The following is a 16,214-nucleotide window of genomic DNA, read 5'->3' as shown; positions in this document are numbered from 1 at the left end:
GTTAATTTGCAGGAATGGTTCCCCAAGGTGAGGCCAGCTTTGCTCCATCTCTCAGCCCTGGGAGCTCCATGGTGCCGATGCCAATCCCTCCTCCTCAGAGCTCTCTGCTCCAGCAGACTCCACCCACTTCTGGGTACCAGTCACCAGACATGAAGGCCTGGCAGCAAGGAGCAATGGGAAACAACAAGTAAGGGGCAGTTTTTATATATGAACATCCCTGATCCTCTGCAGCACAGAACGCTCCTGCCTTCACAATCCAAATAGATTATTGGCTACTGCCATTTGCAAGTTCATGGAACTGAATTTTGTGTTTTAGCAAAGAAAAATAATGACTTTTAAATCCTTTAAGTTTCAAGTCGTTTTTAATACAAATCTGTATGTTTACAGTATGGAAAAGTGACCTAATGGCCCCCAACCTTTCCATCCCACGCCCAGCACACCTGAAGAATGTGATCAACTCCCGTGTGTAACAGAGCTTCCTTGGGACAGATATAGAAATGGGTACTTTAAAAAAAAAAAAAAGTCATTCTTTATAAAAACACTTAAAAATCCTAAAAGTCTTAGGGGTGCCTGGGTGGCTCAGTCAGTTAAACATCTGATTCTTGATCTCAGCTCAGGTCTTGATCTCAGGGTCGTGAGTTCAAGCCCTGCGCTGGACTCCATGCTGGGCCTGGAGCCTACTTTAGAAAATCCTGAAAATCTAAAGCAAGAATGGCAAAACATCAGAATTCACTAGAGCTGAATAGTGAGCATACAGGTTTCACCCTTCTCAGCACGTTTGAAAGATCTCATAGCAACAGCAAAGGTTTTGAGGCTTCTAAGGCCATTCTGCCTCATCCAGCTTTTTGAATCTCTAGATTTTCAGTGGCCTCACCTTGCCCATTCTGCTTAGAATTATCTCACGGATGTCATTTCCCCCCCAAATCCTGGCTGCTGAACTTTTCACACTTCACTTGAGTTTTATAAGGGTTTTAATTAGGTTGTGTCTTGGTTCTAATGACAGGGAAGCCGTTTGATCTGACAACATAATAAGTAAGGCAGTTAAAGTTGAAAACTTAAGACCATATTCTCCTAAAGTTCACTGAAAGGTGAGAGGAAATCTTCTCTTTTGAGAACTGCGTAGCTCTTAGTGAGGACTGTGTGTGAATTAGGTAGAAATGGAACCATCTATATAACCTGCAGGAAGAAGTTAGTCTCCTAATGTGTTCTAATCCCAGCTTCCTAAATTCACTTTAGAGTCCATGGTCCATGATTATAAACCCAACTAAACTCTTGCTCCATACCTACACCTAAGCACTTAAATGTGTCTTGGTAAAAACAAGGTCCGGCTGACAGGTCCACACCCTTTTACAGTTAAATTCCCTGAAAGACTGTACTCTAATGCTACCTCTCCTTCCATTCTTTGTTGGCCAGTCAGGCTTTCATCCCTGCCGCTTTTCCAGAGTATTCTTGTCAAGGTCGGCAAGACCTCTACAATGCCAAATGCAGGGATCGTTGGTAGCATTTGATATAGTTGAGCATTTATTCTTTCTTGAAGCCCCTTCTTCATTTGGGTTCTGGAACAGCTTGCTCTCTTGAGAAAGGTGACTCTCATCCTATCTCTTGGTGTCCTCCACTGGATCTTCCTCATCTCCCTGACCTCCACTTGAAATCCTCAGAGCTCATTCTGTCTACTTGCTCCCTTGGTTATGCCATCCACTGTTAATGGCTATAAATGCCCATGTCGATGCCCCTGACTCCCCGCTTTAAATCTCCAGCCCCGACTTCTCCCCTGAACACCATGGTGTACATCCAGCTGCTCAGTCAACATCCCAGTCAGAAATCTGATAGGCATCTAAAACTTACCACGGTCTTCTTCCCCAAAGCTCCTCTCCTACCTTTCCCCATCTCCGTAAACTACAACCTCGTTCTTCCAGTTATTCAGGAGAAACCCTCTTCTCTTTCCCTCACATCCCACATCAGACATCCCATCAGCAAATCACATCAGCTTCTTAGCAGCTCTCACTTCTTACCCGTCCCACTTGTACTCTTTAGTGTGAGCCACCATCTTTTTCCGGGACCGTGCAGTAGCCTTCTGTCTCCTGCTTCCACCCTCACTCCCCTGCCGTGTAATCTCCGCATGGTAGCCAGAGTGATGCTTTCAGAACATGAGCAGTATGTCAGTCCATTACTCAGAACTCACCAACTTACTCCAAGTACAATATAGGGCCTGTGAAGCCCACGTGATCTTGTTCCTGGGTACCTTCTGACCTCAGCTGCTATTGTCATCACTCAGTCTGCCACGCTGGTGTCTGTGTCTTCTTCTGGTGCTCACGTGTGCCAAGTACATTGCAAGCTCAGGGCCTTTGCATTTTTAAGTCCCTCTGCTGGAATGTTCTTCTCACAGTAGCCACATGGTTTGCGCTGTCACACTTCAAGTCTCTCCTTAAATGTCACCTTATTAGACATAGATATTAAATGTCACCAGATGAAACTTCCCTGACCATCATTTCCAAAACAACAGCATTTTCTACCCCCTGATCCCCTCCTTGCCTTCTGTATGTCTCTTCCTAGTACTTAACACCACACATATTGTGTGTTAGTCTGTCTGTTTATGGTCTGTCTCCCCCAACTAGAATATAATCATCCTAAAAGCCAGGACTCTGTTTTTGTTTACTCGGGTATGTCCATCCTTTAGAACAGGTGAGCACTTAATGTACATCTGTTGAGTGAGTGGATACAGAGATTCCCTCCCCTGCCTCGGTCACTTCTTGAATTCAGATTCAAAGTGGACTTGAATTTTTCTTGTACTTTCACGGTTTTTGTGAACTTCGACTTTGCCAAATCACTTGAAGAAGAAAATAGATCAACTCTTCAAGCATTGGCACTTGCTTATTTGCTTCACGTGTGAAAGCGTATCAGTTGACACAGTCCGCGTGTATTTTGCGACCACTCCCTCTTTGTACTGCACAGTGGAAGACACCGCAAGGAGCAGGGGGGAGCTGCCCTTGCTGTCGAGTTACCGAGAGTCCACTTGGTGACAGGAGTGAGAGGAGTAAAACGTGAAAACAAAGACCCTTTTAGTAGAATGATGTAATAGGGTTCCGAGACAGTGTAATGTGATTCTTTTTCATTATCTCTCCGGTGGCAAGAAAAAGAAAGGGTTAAAGCAAGGCTCTTTGTCCTGGAACGGTGCAGGTTTCTGTGTAACACTAATCGCTCTGAAGATTCCTAGCACTTATTAGCATTTTAAAGGCTAGGAAGGCCTGTTGTTTAACCCTTCCTTTTTAGACTTATTTGACCTGGAGCGCCTCCCTGCTTGTTAATACCTGTATCTATGGAAGCCACTTCAGGCCGGAAGTCTTCATCCTTACCTTCCCCCCTGCACCATGATTTAGGGGCTACCAAACACCTGGGGCTAGCCTAAGGAAACTGCAGTAATTGCTCCCGGGGTGGCCAGGAAAGCAGAGGGAGGGAGGCCTAAGGTGCCAGTGAAGCCTACAGTCCCTCTGAGGCCTAGAACAGGGAGTTAATGCTGCAGAAGGGCGTGGTCTTCTTCCCATAATGGAAGAAACTGAAATGGAACTATTGGCAAGAGCAGTCTGAAAGAACTTAAGTGAATATAAGTCCCAAGTATAAAATGTGAAAAGAAATTAAATCCTAAACTTTTTTTCACTAAGAATGACATCATTGCAGCCCTTGAAGCTTCTGCAGGCATTAGCTTACATAGCCCTGAGCTGAGCCTCCACAGTGGTGATTTATGTATCCGTTGACAAATGAGCATTGTCTGCGGCAGAAATGTTCTCATTAGAAAATGGGCAGCAAACTAATAGGTTTTTCCTCACCTTTAGTTGTGGGGACGCTGTACAAGCATACACACTGTACAGACATTAATGGCTCAAAGATGTATTATTGACCGTTTCCTGGGCATGTAATTTTCTTTGAGCATTTGTGTTTTATAATTACTTGGGGAAAATCTGCTACTTTTCTTCAGACATGATGGATAGGCTGTTTCTTGGCCTGTTAATTTTAGTATGATTACCTTAATCTACCAGAAACTATAAATGTCAGTACATCCTGCTTACCTCCCAGGAGCTAGCAAGGAATAGATAAACAATTGATGGGGTAAATGATTTTTAGAAATCAAATTCTCCAGAATTAACATTAAAATAGGTGGAATTTTACCAGCAGCTTATTGTTTAACAATTGATGATAATCATCAAACATTTGATGTTTTGTAGAACTTACAAAAGACACAACTCACATTATTTTCCTTTAGATGTGTGTATCTGTATCATTTAGAATTTTGGGGTTCAAATATAAAGTTTCCAGATATATTTACTTGGGAGTTTATTCCATACTATTCTACCAGCTAAGAGAAGAAGGTGGTTTAACATTTAAGATCTTTGGTGTAACAAAAGTCCAGAACGAGGCCATGAAGAAGCAAGTCCATAAAACAAGCCCTCTGAAAAACATAATTGCCTTTGCATTTTGCTTCTAGAAAAGACATAAAGCTGTCTTTAGGCCTGAGAAGACCTGTGAAGTCTTTAAACATTTACATTTGCCAAATAAATATATCTGGTTATATTCCTCTTAGTTTATAGCATATTGAAAGCAGCCAGAAGCTGAAACTTTGAGAAATGACGGCAAGCTATAGAACACTGAATAAAGTCCCTTGAGTCTTAATGTGCATAAATAGTTAGAAATGCAACTTTCTGTATCCATCCTCAGAAACCGTGATTCACTAGGGCTGGAGTAAGGCCTGGGAGTCTCAATTTTTAATAAGTCCTGGCCTTGGTGCTATAGTGGTAAGCATAGCTGCCTCCCAGTTTTCAACAAGTCCCAGGGAATTCTCTTGCAGATGCTCTCTGGACTACAGTTAGAAAAACATTGGTGTAGATCCCAGAAAAATCCATAAATAAGAAGCAGTCTAAACTTCATCAGTTGACAACACCGAGTAATAACCTATGTCCATAAGTCACTTATTCATCAGATATTTACCGAGTGCTTGCCATGTGCCATAAATGAGCAGAGAGACAAGGAATAAGTGAAACAAAATGCGAAGTCTAAGAAAATATACAAGCAATGACAATACAAGAATGCCATCTTTGAATTTGTTAATTTATTCAATGAGCATCTATTGAGGATTGATATATATCCCAGGCATTTTGCTTAAATAGAACATTCTCTATTTGGGAATATAAAATGGCGTAACAAATTTTAGAATGGTTTTGATGGTTAAATGAGTAAACTTCAGTTATCTTGAAGATTTACTTATGTGGACAACTTACTTTCTTATTCAGCTAATTGGAGCTTAACAACTCGGATACAAGGCCAGATAATTGTCACTTAAAATGAGCTTTATGTAGTTATTAAATCCTCTGTGCAGAGTTCAAAATTCATCCGAATTATACTCAGTCTTTATATATTGTAGTAAGATAAAGTCTTATACATCATTTAAAAACATATAATATTTTCTATCGCATTTTATCTAATAATTAAGAAACAGAGTCCAGTCACATCATCCCCACGTTCATAATCCGTGGATGTAACTGGGATTGTTTTTGAGTTAACAGCGTGTTCAGTCAAGCTGTCCAGAGCCAGCCCACGCCTGCGCAGCCCGGAGTGTACAACAATATGAGCATCACCGTGTCCATGGCAGGTGGAAACACAAATGTTCAGAACATGAACCCGATGATGGGCCAGATGCAGATGAGCTCTTTGCAGATGCCAGGAATGAACACTGTGTGCCCTGAGCAGGTAAGTGGCACAGCTGGCATGCACACCACACACCACGAGTCGTTATTCCAGGGAAAATCAGGTATGTTCGCAGTTGCCTGTCAGAAATTACCACACCACGCAGTGATGTGTGTTAATTGTTTCTCAGTAACACTAGGGGGGAGAAGATGCACTTCTTTTTTTTTTTCCCACTGTCTTTTGAGTTAGCCTCTCTTAAGATACACAGTGGAAATTTTGACAGACCTCCTAAGATTTTAGTCTCAAGAGATTTTAGTGTTTTAGATTTATTATAAAATGATACATATAATATATTGGCTTGGAGCATACCCCTTTATCTTCTGAACACATTTTCTTCATTTTTCCCTTTCAGTTCAACAAACATTTATTCACTACTTACTATATACAAAGGTAGTTCTGTGAGAGATAATACTGACAAGTTGAGGAGACACGACATTAACAAAGGATCAGTTGAATAATAGGACAAAACCTCTGTGTAAGACATGGGCCTCCCTAGCGCCATACATATTTATGTCAGATTAGGAAGATGTACAATTAACTACTGAGAGTTTAAAAGAAAAACGCCTAATTAGGAAAGGATTCTTGGAAGATTTGCCTAAAGAAAGAGAATAGAAAAGAATATTCAAGACCGGTTGCCACAGCATAATCTAGGCAGGAATAGAGGTTGAAAGTCTAATGAATGTTAAGGGGACATTTATATTATGTTTAAAGCAGAATTTATGTGGTAAGCTTTTTAGGGATCTCGCAAGCCATCTGAATGTTTTAGAGTTTATCCTGGAGCCTCCTGAAGATTTTTAAGGATAGAATGACTAAATTCAGAACGATGTTTAAGGTCATTGGGGTAACTGCCTATAGTTGCTGTTCTCATTTTCAGCAACCACAAAGGAGACTGGTGACTAGACTGTGACCACGTAGCTATAATTTACAGCAAATCTTACAAACATGTGAACACTGATTACCTTTTCTATAGAATATTTTTTATTAAAATTTTTTTTTAACTTTCCATTCCTCATCCCCCCACTTTATATAATAAGTCCCTTAAGAGTTTAGCAGGGAAAAAATCAATAACTTAGTGATTTATTTCCTATAGCAAAATAGAAGACCTAAATAGTGTTGTTTCTTGTTCTTGTCCTTATTATTCAGTTATTAGAATTTTTCACTATCTCCAGAAGATTAAAACAAAATAATGAAAAATATAATGAATTAGGTAAAAGAATATTACACTTAAAGCGTATTTCTTATATAGCTGGGTCTTGCTTTCCTATTCAGTTCGACAATCTGCACCTTTTAATTGGAGTGGTTAGCCCATTGACATTTAATGTGATTATTGGTATGGCTGAATTTAAATATCTCATCTTGTTTTCTCTTTGTTCCATCTCCTGCCTTTTGGGGGTTTAATTGAACACTTTAATTCAGTTTTTCTCCTTTATTGGCTTATTAACTATATGTACCTCCATTTTGTTATTTTAGCGGTTGCTTCAGAGTTCAGAGCATACATCTTTAACTTATCGCCATGTACTTTCAAGCGCTATTATATGACCTCTTATATAAGAACCTCACAGCTGTTCCCGTTTCTCCCTTCCTCTGCTGTTGTTATCGTACATATTGTGCCTACGTATGTCATATGCCCCACATGCTTTTACTTTAAACAACTAGATACATATTTTTAATTTAAATAAGGCTCCTGTATTTACCCATGTAGTCATTTCCAGTATTCTTCCTGTGTGTAGATCCAAATTTCCAGCTTGGTATCGTTTTCCTTCTGCCTGAAGGTCTTCATTTAACATTAACTAACATCTTTTATAGTCTGCTGCTGATGAATTCCTTCAGCTCTTGTATGTCTGAGAAAGCTTTTGTTTCACCTTCATCTTTGAAAGTTTTCCCTGAATTCTAGGTTGGCTTTAGTTTTAGCTTTCAGTACTTTGGAGACGTTGCTTCACTGCAGTGTCTCTGATGAGGTATCTGCTGGCATTTTATCTTTGTTCCTCTGTACACGATTGATTTTTCCCTCTCTGGCTGCTTTTAAGATTATTCTGCTTGTCGCTGGTTTTAAGCAATTTGATTACCATATGCCTTAGTGATTGTGTTCATGGTTCTTGTGCTGGGACTTCAGTGAGCTTCCTGATTTACAGATGTATAATTTTCATCAAATTTGGAAAAACATTGGCCATTGTTTCTTCAAATATTTTTTCTGTCACCACCCACCCCCCTTTCCTTCAGAGACTCCCCCCACACGCACCCCCCCACACACACACACATACAAAGTAGGCCACTTGAAGTTGTCCCCCAGATCACAGATTCCCTGGGTTTGCAGATTTGAGGGGGAGGGATGCAAGGTCAATTTTTTTTTTTCTCTGTGTGTTTGATTTGGGATAGTTTCTATTGCTGTAACTTTAAATTCACTAATCTTTTCTTTTGCAATGTCTGATGTGTTAGTTTTACTCAGTGTATTTTTCTTCTCGGGTTTTCTGTTTTCCATCTCCAGAAGTTCAGTTTGGACCTCTTTTATATCTTCCATACCTCTAACATGTTTAGTCTTTCCTCTTATCTTCTTGAACATATGAAATATGGTTATTATAATAACTGTCTTAATATTCTTGCCTGTCAGTTCTATCATCTGCATCATTTTGGGGTTGGTTTCAAATTGATTGACTTTTCTTTTCATCATGGATCATATTTTCCTGCTAATTTGCATGCCTGGTAAGTTTTTATTGGGTGCCACACATGTGAATTTTACCTCGTTGATACTCCTACATTCTTGAGCTTTGTTCTGGGACTGGTTAAGTTACTTGAAACAGTTTGGTCCTTTCAGGTCTTCCTTTTTTGTTTAATGGGACCAGAGCAGCATTTAGTATAGGGCTCGTTTTCCTTTACTGCTGAGGCAAAGCCTTTCTAATACACTACCTGATATTATGTGAATTACGTTTTCCACTCTGGCTGGTGAGGTCAGGACCTATTGCCAGCTCTGTGTGACCTTTGGGAATTATTCCATCAGCATCTTCACAGGTGACTCTTCCCTCTGCTCTGGGTAGTTCCCTAAAAGCCATTAACAGATCAGTACTAAGTTGCAGGCTCAAGGGGTCCCTCTGCAGATCTTCTGAGCTTCCTCTCTGTGTAGCTCCCACTCCTCTGATATTCTGACCTCTGAATTCCAGCTGCCTTGACCATCTCAGACTTCCAGCTGTGTCTTCTCCACTCACGGAGCCTGCCGGGCTCTGCCTGGGTTCCCTGTCCCCGTGCTGGCTGCAGCCTGGAAATTCTCTGTAGATGTAGGCTGGGGCAATCATAGGACTCATCTCCATTGTTTCCCAGCTCTTAGGAGTCACTCTCCTTCATTGAGTTTGTCCAGTGTCTTGAGTGTCTTCGTTTCATATATTTTATCCAGTTCTTTCGCTGATTCAGGCAGGGGATAAATCGGATTAATCTGATTTTCTCTTAATGACAAAAAGAAGTCGTTTGCTAATTAACGTGTGTGTGTGTGTGTGTGTGTGTGTGTGTGTGTGTGTGTGAATATAACTTTTATTGAAGTATTGTATAAATAGAATATACAGAAAAATATACAAGTCAGTGAATTTTCACAAACTGAACACTTCTTTAAAGCTACCATTCAGATCAAGAAACAAAACATTATCAGTAGCACCCAGAGGTTCTTCTCATGCTACTTTCATGTCACTCTTCACCCCTGCAAAGGGAACCACTGTCCTGACTTATAACAACATAAAATTGCTAAGCTCTTTATTCCTGCTGCACTCCTATTTTCTGTCAGTGAGATTATTTGTCATTGAAGAATTTGGTCTTCAACTTAAACAACTTGCTTGTAATTTGGTCTTGTACTTATCTTTAATAGATAAATGATCCAGCACTGAGACACACAGGCCTCTACTGCAACCAGCTCTCATCCACTGACCTTCTCAAAACAGAAACAGATGGAACCCAGGTCAGTAAGAAAATTCTAAACCCAGAGCTGCCAAGTGTACTCTAGATACACAGGAAACTTTGTTCAACATCATGGTTAAGAGCCTGACCTTGGGAGTCAGACCTGGATGTGAGTCCTGGCTCTCCTCTTCTTAGCTATGTCCTCCTGGGCATGTTAGAGGACTTCCCTGGGCTGCTATCTAACCAACAGAACTAACAAGTTACCTGCTTAGAGAATTGTTGAAAGGGTTAAATGAGAGAAGCTTTCAAAAGGTTTAATCCGGTGGTTAAACAGGATAAAGGGATCACAAATGGTGGCCACTAATTGTTATTTTGTAAATAAGCACCATTCTAAAACTCATGTGTAATCCAAGTACCTCAAAAGATCACAGTAAATTCAGACAAAACAGAATGCCTGCTGTGTACTCTGCCTCCTTTTAGAAGTTCGTTTCAAAACAATTCAAATAGCAAGGATGGCCACCTTCCTATATTAACATAAATTTAGAGATTGTGGGTGTTTTAGTTCACTTTAGTAACTTTGGTTTGGTCGTTAGTGTCTTACTAAATGTGTATTTTAAAAATATTGTACAGGCATTATGGTAAGGTGAAGATACAACGAAACATGAGACATGTTTGCCCTTTAGGTGAACTTTGGGGGAGAAATGAGGAAAGGAAGTTTCTTTTGTGAAACACTTACAATTTGCCCAGCACTGTGCTAAGCACTCTCTGCTTTATCTCATGTAAGCCTCCCTATGACCCTATGAAGGAAGTAGCATTCCAGTTTTTCACAGATGAAGAAACAGAACCTGAGGAGGTTTAACCACACACACAGTTCACAAAGCTAGAAAGGGGCAGAGCTGAGGTTCAAACCCACGTATTTCTAACAACCAAAGTTCATGCTCTTTCTGCCATATCACTTGAATGATAAAACATGTAGACATATGCACATAAATTGTCACATAACCAAAGAAGGCAAACTCAAATTTATATTACAAGTGACAGGAACCATTAGGTTTAAAAGAGAAAATGCTGTGAGGGTCAGAAGAGCATTTACACAGGAGCTGAACTGGGCCTTGAGGACAGTTAACAAGGCAAAATGAAGTAGAAAGTGTCAGAGGCTGAAGGAAGGAGTGAGCTGGGAAATCTAGGGCATTGGGAGTAGAGGGAGCCGAGACAGGGAAACAGTAATACCTTAGCACGGTCCTGGGAAGCCAAATCCACTGAAGGTAAAGGGTTTGTAATAAGATTTTATAGGAAATAACATTGGTAAAAATAGATTGGGGCAAATTTCTGGAGGCCTTGAATGCTAAACTCAGGGGTTTGGACTGAGTCCTACAGATGAAGTGTCCCCTAGAGGGGGCACAGTGATATAAGCACTAGCCCAGGCTTCATCTTGAGGGACAGAAGGAGTACTGGACAGCCTCCCCAGGAAGAGAAAACCCAGTCAGGAGCCGTGTCCATAGTCGGGGCATCAAGAAAGAGGATCTGAGGCCTATGAGAGTGAAGAGGGGATTCCGTGATGGGGGAAGTGAAGTCTTCATTCACTGGAAGGTATTCAAGGTCTCACACCTACAGAGACATATACTGGGCAGCTCGGCAGACTAGTGAAAACTAAACAACCAAGTTTAAAAGTTCTTGAGCTCTGAGACAGCAATTGCATTGATATAAAACTCTGCTGGAGAATCTTAAGAGGTTGGGACCCTGCTCTCATGCTGTTCCTCTCACCTAACAAATCGTAGGGCTTGCACGCGTCTTGCTCTGCCTGTCTGTGAAGGTGTGGCAGCATCTGAAGTCCTCAGAGGTCTGGGCTCAGGCACCTGTTTTTAAGTAGCAGTTCAAAATGGCTAAAGTTTGGTTTAATCTTTTTGATTTTTTTTAAATTTCAAAATAGACTATCTTAAAAACATTCTTTTTAAAGAAGCAAAATATTCTCTCTAGTTTGTTTGATCATGCCTTCATTAAGAATGTTTTTAAGTGTTTGGGGACAGAAACACCTTGTACTGTGGCCCAGTATTTTATATGTTGAAACACATAAACGTGAAACTTTACATGCTGTTTTTTGGTTTTTTTAAATCAGTGCCTCCAAGCACTACAGCTTGTGCTCATGCTAAGTTTCAGTGGCAGAATCTTCTTTTTCTTATAGCCCATCATGTGATCTCTATTTGCTCCAGTGCTTTTGTATTTGTCAAACAGAAGCTTGGGAGCAAGTTAAATAGAAATATAGAAACAGATATACAGAAAAGGAGAAGGAAGAGAACCAAGAGAGGAGGGCTCAGGGAGGATTGAGGACTACCTGTATTTGGAGAGTGGAGATGGGGAGGAGGCAAGACAGGAGAGAACCGGAAAAGAACAGACTATAGAGAAACAGGAGGGAGACTAGTAGGGGGATTGTTGACACAGAGAGAGAGGAAGCCAGGGGTGGAGCTGTAGGAAAGAGAAGTTAGAGAACAGAGGTGAGGAGAGGGCACAGAGAAAGCCAGAGAATTAGACTCAGACAGAGAGTTGGTGTATGTTAGATGCACAGGAAAGAACCCAAAAGAAGACAGATAGGAGCCTGTGGGGTCAAGAATCAAAACTTGAGAAAACAGGCAGAGAAGAGGATAAAGAGGAAAGGGATGCTAATCTAAATAAAAGTTTAGTCCAGCAGGTTGAGAAGACAGCTCACGGCTGTCTGCCTTCTCTGAGGGAGAGCAGTGTGGAGGTATAGATGGGTCAAGAGGAGAAGACGTGGGAGCTGGACTGATACACCAGTTGGGGGTCGGGACATTTGACATATGGCCAATAAAGGGTGATGAAAACAACTTTTATTCTATTAGGATAGAAAAGTTTTCCCAAAAAGCTGAGTGTAATTGACATAAATTAGTGATGAATGACTGAAAAATGCATCACTAATCTAAAATACTTCATGTACCTATTAAACCTGAAGCACAAGTTTGCCAAACGCTTGAGACACTATTAGATGTACTTGGATGCCTTAGAAGCATCTCCGTTCTTGGTCTGGAACATTCGCAAGTGTGATACTGGCTTTAATCAGTTCCACAAATGACTTTTTAATAAGGATGGTTGTAAAAACTAACTTCTGGCTTTGTTTTCCCAATAGAAAATGCTAGAACTATGCAACTTTAAACATTTTTAAGGAATACATGTATTATTACTGAAAGTAGCTAAAGGGAAAATTCACACTGTTCTCAGCTAGTAATTTACTGTTATTTTTAGCTCATGTGTTTAAATGAATTGTCTATCAGGAAAAATAAGTTAAATATAAAATTGTTCTACTAATATTTTGCTGTAATTCTAAAGGCAACATGTAAAAGAGCTATGTAAGAGTATATTTAGATACTACACAAATCTTCTGGACATTCACTTCAGTAATGCTGATGTCCTGTTACTGAGTTGTGGTGGTTTTTATTTTGCTAATACTGGGTTAAAGCCCTTAATTTTCTAACATCATAAAGTTTTTTTTTTTTTTTTTATCCCACTAAAGTCATCCATAGAATGCTTTTGTAACCAGTTATATATACACATATATTTTTAAACCCACCACTGGACACCCAGACTCTGAAACTGGGCTTTTCCCAATCTTGGCAATATTAGCAATGATGCTCATTTTCATTATTGATGGCAACCCTGTAGGAGGCTTGACCATTCCAATTTTGATTTTATTTTTAAAGTGTGAACTTTCCAGAACCCTGAGCAAAATGAGTGCAGCGATTTTCTTTTTGTAGGACAAGAAGACAGAAGAGTTCTTCTCTGTGGTGACTACAGACTAGAGGAATGCTCTAGTGAGTTTCCACTTCAAGTAGTACCCACTCATAAGCCGGGGGGGCAGGCCCTTCTGTCTAAACACATCTTTTATTTGTGTTTCAGCAGGTGCAACAGGTTCAGGTGTTTGCTGACGTCCAATGTACAGTGAATCTGGTAGGCGGGGACCCTTACCTGAACCAGCCTGGTCCACTGGGAACTCAAAAACCCACGGCAGGACCACAGACCCCCCAGGCCCAGCAGAAGAGCCTCCTTCAGCAGCTACTGACTGAATAACCACTTTTAAAGGAATGTGAAATTTAAATAATAGACATACAGAGATATACAAATATATTATATATTTTTCTGAGATTTTTGATATCTCAATCTGCAGCCATTCTTCAGGTCGTAGCATTTGGAGCAAAAAAAAACCCACAAAAAAAAACAAAAAAAAAAACAACAAAGGAATTCACTTTTGTTGGAAGATTGAGAGGTGTTTTTGTTTCTTTCTTTGTAAAGGCCTTGGATATTGAAAAAAAAAATAACAAGGCAGAACAGTTGGACAATCTATTTCTTGAGCCAAATTTAATTATTCTTATTTTTGTAATCAGTCATTGGCTTCTTATCTGGATGAAGGCTTTTGGAGGAGAACCAAAACGACGAGTTCCAAGGGGAAGATGAAGCCCCGCCCCTGCTGGCTCAGTCCTGACCCTGACGAGGAAGAAGGGCCCAAGGGCCCGGTGGGGCTTTGCCTGTGCCCGTCCACCAAAGGCTGTCACGTGTGTCTGAATCAACAGCCCTCCCCTTCCCGACCCCAGGCAGCTTGTGTGTACAATCAGCTTCTTCTAGCAACTCTATATCTGTTGGCTTCAAGAGAATATTTTGCCTCCCATATGTACCCCTTCTCCTTTTTTTAAAGATGGATTTAAACCAAGATGCCTCCAGGAATGAGGACGAAATGAGTATATTCACAGAGGAATCCAAAAAATACAGTTTGGGGGAAAATGCAATAATTTTTGATGAGATGGGTGAAGGACAAGAAACAAGTTCTGTCAATTATTGTAGATAACAATTTTCTGATTAAATCTGGAAAAAAAAGGCAGCCTGTTCTTTCTGCTTTTATTGTATTAACAGCTAAGGTAGCTAAAGTTATTTAAAATAAAGTTAAATTTATGATCCAAGTAGCTTATTTTTCCCTTTAAATCTCACTGTAAATATACTTGATTTCTTGTAGAAATTGATTTCCTCCTGTTTAATTTTATGGTTTTATTATCATACTCTTGATTTTTCTAAATTTGTGTGTGAATATATCATTGATTGAATTGCAGTTACATTTGGCTAGTAAGATTTCATTATTTTAATAACTGTGATGCCATGTATGGATTTACTTTGAGGTTCAAATCAAAATGCCACTGCCAGAAAGAGCTCTTCCAGATGAGCTAGAGCCTACTGCCCTAGAGTGTCCCTGGGATCATCTAACTCGAGACAGTGCAAGGAATTAACACCAGAAGTGCACAGGCTACTTGTACAGAGAAAAATCAGTACTCAAAAAAATCTTCATTTGTTTTAGATTGACTTTGGGGATTTGAATTTTCATCAGCGCAAATACAAATTTCTCTATCCTACTCTGAGGCTAACTGGTACCGTATTTTCCCTTTGTGTCTTGTCACTCTGCCACGTCTTGTCTCATCCTGGCCTGTGAGTCAAGGACCCAGTGAACTGCCTCTAGTTCTAGAAGTTCCACTGCAAGGCCAGGAAAGCTTGAGAAAGGTATTGTGGAAGAAGCAAAGGTAGATCCCCCCATCACTCGCCTTTACCTGCACCCCGGGCCTGTGAATGATGACAGCATCTGACATCGTGCGCCAGCTACCTCTGCTTCCACAGCAGGGAAGAGACCATAAGAACGAACAGCGGAAGAGGAGCATGGACTCAGACACCAAGGAAGAAGCCATTTTCCCAGGTCCTCCTTTCTGCATCTCACCACCCCTAGTTACAAATAACTCCATTGACAGCATCTACTCAGAAACTATATGGAATAAAAAGATTGCTGGAAGGGCTTACATGGGTAGCAACTATGAAACAGAAATAGGACACTCAGTTACAAACATTATCTCTTTTAGTTTTTCAGAAAATGCATCCCTGATTTCATTCATTCCCAGCTTGAACGCCCAGCCATATTACTCTAGTCCTTACCAAACTGCTCTAGGAGGTCATTTCTGTTTTGTTTGTGATATTTAGATGCGCAGACTTCAGGAAGTTCACCTTTAACTTCAGCATTCCAGATGAAGTTTCCTGCCTCAGTGCTTTTGCATAAGGAACTAGTTTTTAAAAGCGGTAAGGAAAATTGGAGATGCTAATAACATCCTCCCATCCCAACTGCACCTGAAAGTATGCATGTCACCTTCAAGGTTTTATAATTGCACTGTTTGTTTTATGTATGTACAGATTAAAATTATTGCTACATTTGAGGAAAATAAAATTGCTTGCTTCTATGTAATTCCTGTCATTCCACAGGAAATTCACTTTTCCAGCTACTGAATAGAACTTGTTTAACAACCTCCTGGGTTGCCTCTTCATTTACAGGGAAGAAATGAAACCTACATCCTGCAGGAATTGCCAAAGCCCCAGTGACTAATGAGTAATTAAAGGATCATAAAAGAAGGGATCCCTGAAGCCAACTATCCTCGAAGTCACCCTGATATGAACCAGTTGAAAACTGAAAAGGTCAAAGTAAAGTCATGAGAGTGGGCCATAAGGAAATTTTAGCTCTGGCCATTTGATGATTAAACACACTGGTCCTGCTGTTTCTGGACCCAGGAGAT

At 40.4% G+C, this 16,214-nt stretch overlaps 1 protein-coding gene across 12 annotated transcripts in view; it reads left to right on the top strand.

Moving 5' to 3' along the window:
- The window catches only part of NCOA1 (nuclear receptor coactivator 1), a 243,345-nt gene extending 227,392 nt beyond the window's left edge, over positions 1-15,953 (top strand). For 9 of the 12 annotated variants that reach the window (XM_023252044.2, XM_023252042.2, XM_023252041.2 and 6 more), the window contains 4 exons: positions 13-187; positions 5,556-5,739; positions 9,584-9,673; positions 13,519-15,953. In XM_023252044.2, the coding sequence (XP_023107812.1) occupies positions 13-187; positions 5,556-5,739; positions 9,584-9,673; positions 13,519-13,689 (620 nt within the window). In that variant the 3' untranslated portion in view covers positions 13,690-15,953. Of the gene's footprint in view, positions 1-12; positions 188-5,555; positions 5,740-9,583; positions 9,674-13,376; positions 13,434-13,518 lie in introns of all 12 variants that reach the window. The other 3 variants (XM_045054865.1, XM_045054864.1, XM_045054863.1) reach the window with 3 other exon arrangements.
- Positions 15,954-16,214: the final 261 nt, after the last annotated feature.

The sequence above is a fragment of the Felis catus genome, chromosome A3 (genome assembly GCF_018350175.1).
Source record: "Felis catus isolate Fca126 chromosome A3, F.catus_Fca126_mat1.0, whole genome shotgun sequence".
NCBI lineage: Eukaryota > Metazoa > Chordata > Mammalia > Carnivora > Felidae > Felis > Felis catus.
This window is presented reverse-complemented; position numbering and strand designations above follow the sequence as displayed.